The sequence below is a fragment of the Pseudophryne corroboree genome, chromosome 9 (genome assembly GCF_028390025.1).
Source record: "Pseudophryne corroboree isolate aPseCor3 chromosome 9, aPseCor3.hap2, whole genome shotgun sequence".
Lineage (NCBI taxonomy): Eukaryota > Metazoa > Chordata > Amphibia > Anura > Myobatrachidae > Pseudophryne > Pseudophryne corroboree.
The window spans coordinates 5,809,101-5,817,434 of record NC_086452.1 but is presented as its reverse complement, the minus strand read 5'-3'; the positions used below and the strand labels follow the sequence as shown (position 1 = coordinate 5,817,434).

General features: G+C 37.2%; 1 protein-coding gene across 2 annotated transcripts in view; it reads left to right on the top strand.

Moving 5' to 3' along the window:
- The window catches only part of LOC134957213 (cytochrome P450 4B1-like), a 97,710-nt gene that overhangs the window by 67,531 nt on the left and 21,845 nt on the right, over window positions 1-8,334 (top strand). For both annotated transcript variants that reach the window (XM_063938913.1, XM_063938914.1), the window contains exon 10: window positions 7,898-7,962. In XM_063938913.1, the coding sequence (XP_063794983.1) occupies window positions 7,898-7,962 (65 nt within the window). The remainder of the gene's footprint in view (window positions 1-7,897; window positions 7,963-8,334) is intronic.

Here is an 8,334-nt window from a genome sequence, read left to right as displayed (position 1 = left end):
TTATGTATATGCTATGTATTGTTGGTTATGTATATGCTATGTATTGGTTATGTATATGCTATGTATTGTTGGTTATGTATGTGCTATGTAATGTTGGTTATGTATGTGCTATGTATTGTTGGTTATGTATATGCTATGTATTGTTGGTTATGTATGTGCTATGTATTGGTTATGTATGTGCTATGTATTGGTTATTTATAGGCTATGTATTGTTGGTTATGTATGTGCTATGTATTGGTTATGTATGTGCTATGTATTGTTGGTTATGTATGTGCTATGTACTGTTGGTTATGTATGTGCTTTGTATTGTTGGTTATGTATATGCTATGTATTGTTAGTTATGTATGTGCTATGTATTGGTTATGTATGTGCTATGTATTGGTTATGTATATGCTATGTATTGGTTATGTATGTGCTATGTATTGTTGGTTATGTATGTGCTATGTATTGTTTATGTTTATGCTATGTATTGTTGGTTATGTATGTGCTATGTATTGGTTATGTATGTGCTACGTAATGTTGGTTATGTATGTGCTATGTATTGTTGGTTATGTATTGTTGGTTATGTATATGCTATGTATTGTTGGTTATGTATTGGTTATGTATAGGTTATGTATTGGTTATGTATATGCTATGTATTGTTGGTTATGTATATGCTATGTTTTGTTGGTTATGTATATGCTATGTATTGTTGGTTATGTATATGCTATGTATTTTTGGTTATGTATGTGCTATGTATTGTTGGTTATGTATGTGCTATGTATTGGTTATGTGTGTGTGCTATGTATTGTTGGTTATGTATGTGCTATGTATTGTTGGTTATGTATGTGCTATGTATTGGTTATGTATGTGCTATGTATTGTTGGTTATGTATATGCTATGTATTGTTGGTTATGTATATGCTATGTATTGTTGGTTATGTATGTGCTATGTATTGTTGGTTATGTATGTGCTATGTATTGTTGGTTATGTATTGTTGGTTATGTATATGCTATGTATTGGTTATGTATGTGCTATGTATTGTTGGTTATGTATGTGCTATGTATTGTTGGTTATGTGTGTGCTATGTATTGTTGGTTATGTGTGTGCTATGTATTGGTTATGTATGTGCTATGTATTGGTTATGTATGTGCTATGTATTGGTTATGTATGTGCTATGTATTGGTTATGTATGTGCTATGTAATGTTGGTTATGTATGTGCTATGTATTGTTGGTTATGTATATGCTATGTATTGTTGGTTATGTATATGCTATGTATTGTTGGTTATGTATATGCTATGTATTGTTGGTTATGTATGTGCTATGTAATGTTGGTTATGTATGTGCTATGTATTGTTGGTTATGTATATGCTATGTATTGTTGGTTATGTATGTGCTATGTATTGGTTATTTATAGGCTATGTATTGTTGGTTATGTATGTGCTATGTATTGGTTATGTATGTGCTATGTATTGTTGGTTATGTATGTGCTATGTACTGTTGGTTATGTATGTGCTATGTATTGTTGGTTATGTATATGCTATGTATTGTTAGTTATGTATGTGCTATGTATTGGTTATGTATATGCTATGTATTGGTTATGTATGTGCTATGTATTGTTGGTTATGTATGTGCTATGTATTGGTTATGTATGTGCTATGTATTGTTGGTTATGTATGTGCTATGTATTGTTTATGTATGTGCTATGTATTGTTGGTTATGTGTGTGCTATGTATTGTTGGTTATGTATATGCTATGTATTGTTGGTTATGTATGTGCTATGTATTGGTTATGTATGTGCTATGTATTGTTGGTTATGTATATGCTATGTATTGGTTATGTATGTGCTATGTATTGTTGGTTATGTATGTGCTATGTATTGTTGGTTATGTATTGTTGGTTATGTATGTGCTATGTATTGTTGGTTATGTATGTGCTATGTATTGTTGGTTATGTATGTGCTATGTATTGTTGGTTATGTATATGCTATGTATTGGTTATGTATATGCTATGTATTGTTGGTTATGTATGTGCTATGTATTGGTTATGTATATGCTATGTATTGTTGGTTATGTGTGTGCTATGTATTGTTGGTTATGTGTGTGCTATGTATTGTTGGTTATGTATGTGCTATGTATTGGTTATGTATGTGCTATGTAATGTTGGTTATGTATGTGCTATGTATTGTTGGTTATGTATATGCTATGTATTGTTGGTTATGTATTGGTTATGTATATGCTATGTATTGTTGGTTATGTATATGCTATGTATTGTTGGTTATGTATTGGTTATGTATATGCTATGTATTGTTGGTTATGTATATGCTATGTATTTTTGGTTATGTATGTGCTATGTATTGGTTATGTATGTGCTATGTATTGTTGGTTATGTATGTGCTATGTATTGGTTATGTGTGTGCTATGTATTGTTGGTTATGTATGTGCTATGTATTGGTTATGTGTGTGCTATGTATTGTTGGTTATGTATGTGCTATGTATTGGTTATGTGTGTGCTATGTATTGTTGGTTATGTATATGCTATGTATTGTTGGTTATGTGTGTGCTATGTATTGTTGGTTATGTATGTGCTATGTATTGGTTATGTATGTGCTATGTATTGTTGGTTATGTATATGCTATGTATTGTTGGTTATGTATATGCTATGTATTGTTGGTTATGTATGTGCTATGTAATGTTGGTGATGTATGTGCTATGTATTGTTGGTTATGTATTGTTGGTTATGTATATGCTATGTATTGTTGGTTATGTATTGGTTATGTATATGCTATGTATTGTTGGTTATGTATTGGTTATGTATATGCTATGTATTGTTGGTTATGTATATGCTATGTATTTTTGGTTATGTATGTGCTATGTATTGGTTATGTATGTGCTATGTATTGTTGGTTATGTATGTGCTATGTATTGGTTATGTATGTGCTATGTATTGTTGGTTATGTATATGCTATGTATTGTTGGTTATGTATATGCTATGTATTGTTGGTTATGTATGTGCTATGTATTGTTGGTTATGTATGTGCTATGTATTGTTGGTTATGTATTGTTGGTTATGTATATGCTATGTATTGTTGGTTATGTATATGCTATGTATTGGTTATGTATGTGCTATGTATTGTTGGTTATGTATTATGTATGTGCTATGTATTGTTGGTTATGTATGTGCTATGTATTGTTGGTTATGTGTGTGCTATGTATTGTTGGTTATGTGTGTGCTATGTATTGTTGGTTATGTATGTGCTATGTATTGTTGGTTATGTATATGCTATGTATTGGTTATGTATGTGCTATGTAATGTTGGTTATGTATGTGCTATGTATTGTTGGTTATGTATATGCTATGTATTGTTGGTTATGTATTGGTTATGTATATGCTATGTATTGGTTATGTATTGTTGGTTATGTATGTGCTATGTATTGTTGGTTATGTATATGCTATGTATTGTTGGTTATGGATGTGCTATGTATTGTTGGTTATGTATGTGCTATGTATTGTTGGTTATGTATGTGCTATGTATTGTTAGTTATGTATGTGCTATGTATTGTTGGTTATGTATATGCTATGTATTGTTGGTTATGTATGTGCTATGTATTGGTTATGTATGTGCTATGTATTGTTGGTTATGTATGTGCTATGTATTGTTGGTTATGTATGTGCTATGTATTGGTTATGTATATGCTATGTATTGGTTATGTATATGCTATGTATTGTTGGTTATGTATGTGCTATGTATTGTTGGTTATGTATGTGCTATGTATTGTTGGTTATGTATGTGCTATGTATTGTTTATGTATGTGCTATGTATTGTTGGTTATGTGTGTGCTATGTATTGGTTATGTATATGCTATGTATTGTTGGTTATGTGTGTGCTATGTATTGTTGGTTATGTATGTGCTATGTATTGTTGGTTATGTATGTGCTATGTATTGGTTATGTATGTGCTATGTATTGTTGGTTATGTATGTGCTATGTATTGTTGGTTATGTATTGTTGGTTATGTATGTGCTATGTATTGTTGGTTATGTATGTGCTATGTATTGTTGGTTATGTATGTGCTATGTATTGTTGGTTATGTATATGCTATGTATTGTTGGTTATGTATATGCTATTGTTTGTTGGTTATGTATGTGCTATGTATTGTTGGTTATGTGTGTGCTATGTATTGTTGGTTATGTGTGTGCTATGTATTGTTGGTTATGTATGTGCTATGTATTGGTTATGTATGTGCTATGTAATGTTGGTTATGTATGTGCTATGTATTGTTGGTTATGTATTGTTGGTTATGTATATGCTATGTATTGTTGGTTATGTATTGGTTATGTGTGTGCTATGTATTGTTGGTTATGTATATGCTATGTATTGTTGGTTATGTGTGTGCTATGTATTGTTGGTTATGTATGTGCTATGTATTGTTGGTTATGTATGTGCTATGTATTGTTGGTTATGTATGTGCTATGTATTGGTTATGTATGTGCTATGTATTGTTGGTTATGTATATGCTATGTATTGTTGGTTATGTATGTGCTATGTATTGTTGGTTATGTATTGTTGGTTATGTATATGCTATGTATTGTTGGTTATGTATATGCTATGTATTGTTGGTTATGTATATGCTATGTATTGTTGGTTATGTATGTGCTATGTATTGTTGGTTATGTATGTGCTATGTATTGTTGGTTATGTATGTGCTATGTATTGTTGGTTATGTATGTGCTATGTATTGTTGGTTATGTATGTGCTATGTATTGTTGGTTATGTATGTGCTATGTATTGTTGGTTATGTATGTGCTATGTATTGTTGGTTATGTGTGTGCTATGTATTGTTGGTTATGTATGTGCTATGTATTGTTGGTTATGTATATGCTATGTATTGGTTATGTATGTGCTATGTATTGTTGGTTATGTATTGGTTATGTATATGCTATGTATTGTTGGTTATGTATGTGCTATGTATTGTTGGTTATGTATGTGCTATGTATTGTTGGTTATGTATGTGCTATGTATTGTTGGTTATGGATGTGCTATGTATTGTTGGTTATGGATGTGCTATGTATTGGTTATGGATGTGCTATGTATTGTTAGTTATGTATGTGCTATGTATTGTTGGTTATGTATATGCTATGTATTGTTGGTTATGTATGTGCTATGTATTGGTTATGTATGTGCTATGTATTGTTGGTTATGTATGTGCTATGTATTGTTGGTTATGTATGTGCTATGTATTGGTTATGTATATGCTATGTATTGGTTATGTATGTGCTATGTATTGTTGGTTATTTATAGGCTATACCTAGTTGATTATGAGTATGTTATGTTTGGAGACTTGTCTGGGGTGTATTCTGTAGTGGGGGGGCCTATTCTGTAGTGCGGGGGAGGAAGGTTATTTAATGCTAAGCTGCTTAAGCAACGTGGACTCTGATGCATAAAGCATCAGGCTTTTTTCATGGCATTTTCTTATTGATACATTTTGACAAATAGTAAGTTTGGTAAATTGAGTTTACATGTTTTCCTTAGTTATGTTTTATGATTGGCAGCCACTATCACTGATGTGGTCCTGGACCACATACCGTGGCACCCCCGCTTGTGCCCTGTGAGGAACCAGCTTGAGAACCACTGTAACTGTTCCACCCGCGAGCAGCAGTTTCCCGCAGTGCGCGGGTGGGGGGGGGGGGGTGGCAGTTGGGAGGCTCCTGTCTGCCCTTCTTAGCAGAGTAGGCATGCCCTCTCGGTGACGAAAATGGGGGCGCGTCTCGCGATAGCGGGCCGTCCAGTGAAGCCATGCCCCCTTTTCTGCATGCCATGCCCCCTTTCGGGTGGGCACAGATGTCCCTCCTTCCCATAGGTAAAAGTTGGGAGGTATGATCATTGTGATCACTAGACGCCTGATGAAGCCCATACTTACTCCTCTATCAGATCAGAGACCTCCCGAGCTCTCTCTATGGTTTTATAAATAAAAGATTTCCAATTTCCTACAAATATTCCTCCAATCTCCATAAAATGTTGCCGTGTTCTAGATATTTCTATAAGGGGTGATAATTGCGCATAAAGCGTACAGCAAGACTTGTCACTGCGCTTATTATACTAGAACTGGAATTAGAGCCCAGAACACAGAGAGAGAATCCCAGCGCATAATGGCCCTCATTCCGAGTTGTGCGCTCGCTAGCTGCTTTTAGCAGCATTGCACACGCTAGGCCGCCGCCCTCTGGGAGTGTATCTTAGCTTAGCAGAATAGTGAATGAAAGATTAGCAGAACTGCTACTAAATAATTCCCTGCAGTTTCTGAGTAGCTCCAGACCTACTCCTACACTGCGATCAGCTCAGTCCGTTTAGTTCCTGGTTTGATGTCACAAACACGCCCTGCGTTCGGCCAGCCACTCCCCCGTTTCATCAGACACTCCCACGTTTTTCCCTGACACGCCTGCGTTTTTTAGCACACTCCCGGAAAATGCTCAGTTACCTCCCATTAACGCTCCTTTCCTGTCAATCATTCACCGATCAGCAGTGCGAATGAAAAGCGCCGCAAAGACAACAGCAAAACTGCTAAGTTTTTAGTTAAATAAGTAAGCGCATGCGCACTGCGTACCATGTGCATGCGCATTTAGCAACAAATCGCAGCATAGCTAAAATCGGCAACGAGTGAACAACTCTGAATGACCACCAACGTCTTATAACATTTATACTATGTTTTCTTGCTGAACCTCCCCGCAATGCCGGAACTCCGCCCCTGCAACATCCACCGCTGTCAATCACATTGCGGTTGCATCTATTGGGGATGCAACCGCAATGTGTATGGCTGCGCAGTTTGACGGGTCTAAATGACGCCCATAGTGCGGGTTGGATACAGTTTGGGATATAGTGTAGCTCAGGTACACCAATACTGCACTTACTGTGACAGGGAGTGCCGGCGGTGTCCTCAGTGGGGGGCTGCCAGCGATATCGGTACTGCTAGAGTGCCGGCAGCGTCTGCAGTGCCGGTGGTGTCCTCAGTGTGGGGCTACCGGCGGTATCGGTACTGCTGGAGTGCCGGCAGTGTCTGCAGTGCCGGCGGTGTCCTCAGTGGGGGGCTGCCAGCGGTATCGGTACTGCTGGAGTGCCGGCAGTGTCTGCAGTGCCTGTGGTGTCCTCAGTGGGTGGCTGCCAGCGGTATCGGTACTGCTGGAGTGCCAGCAGTGTCCTCAGTGGGGGGCTGCCAGTGGTATCGGTACTGCTGGAGTGCCGGCAGTGTCTGCAATGCCGGCGGTGTCCTTAGTGGGGGGTGGCATCGATAACGGCAGTTTGGGGGTGCCGGCAGTGTCCTCAGTGCAGAGGTGCCAAAAGTGTTTGGCAGTGTGGGGCTGCCGGCGGCATCCTCAGTGCAGGGGTGTCGGCAGTGTGGGAGTGCCGGCAATGCCCTCAGTGAGAGGCGCCGGCTGTGTAGGCAGTGTGCGAATGCCAGTAGCAATAATGTAGTGCTATAACAGTGATTTAATTATGCAATGATATAATGCAGTGATATAACGCAGTGATATAATAATGTAGCAATATAATGCAGTGATGTAATAATGTAGTGATATAATAATACAGTGATGTAATAATGCAGTGATATAATGCAGTGGTGTAATAATAGAGTGATGTAATTACGTAGTGATATATTAATGCAGTGATGTAATAATGTAGTGATATAATAATGCAGTGATGTAATAATGCAGTGATATAACACATTGATGTAATAATGCAGTGATATAATAATGTGGTGATATAATGCAGTGATGTAATAATGCATTGATATAACGCAGTGGTGTAATAATGCAGTGATAATGCAGTGATGTAATAATGTAGTAATCTAATAACACAATGATATAATAATGCACTGATATAACACAGTCATGTAATGACGCAGTGTTTTTTTCTTATATCGCAGGTGCAAATGTTTTCCTGAATATATACTCTATTAATAGACACCCTGAAATGTGGGAAGATCCAGAGGTAAATTGGGGGCAAGTTCCAAACATTATCTTAATAAGTTTGAAATTGTTAAATTTAATAACATGTATTACTTAGTGTATCATCACAAATAAATACCATTAATTCCAAGGCCTGAGTGACGCTCACCACGTGCCAGGTCTGTGCAGGGAGCCTCTGCGTGTGTGTGATACATGTGTGACGCTCACCACGTGCCAGGTCTGTGCAGGGAGCCTCTGCGTGTGTGTGATACATGTGTGACGCTCACCACGTGCCAGGTCTGTGCAGGGAGTCTCTGCGTGTGTGTGATACATGTGTGACGCTCACCACGTGCCAGGTCTGTGCAGGGAGTCTCTGCGTGTGTGTGATACATGTGTGACGCTCACCACGTGCCAG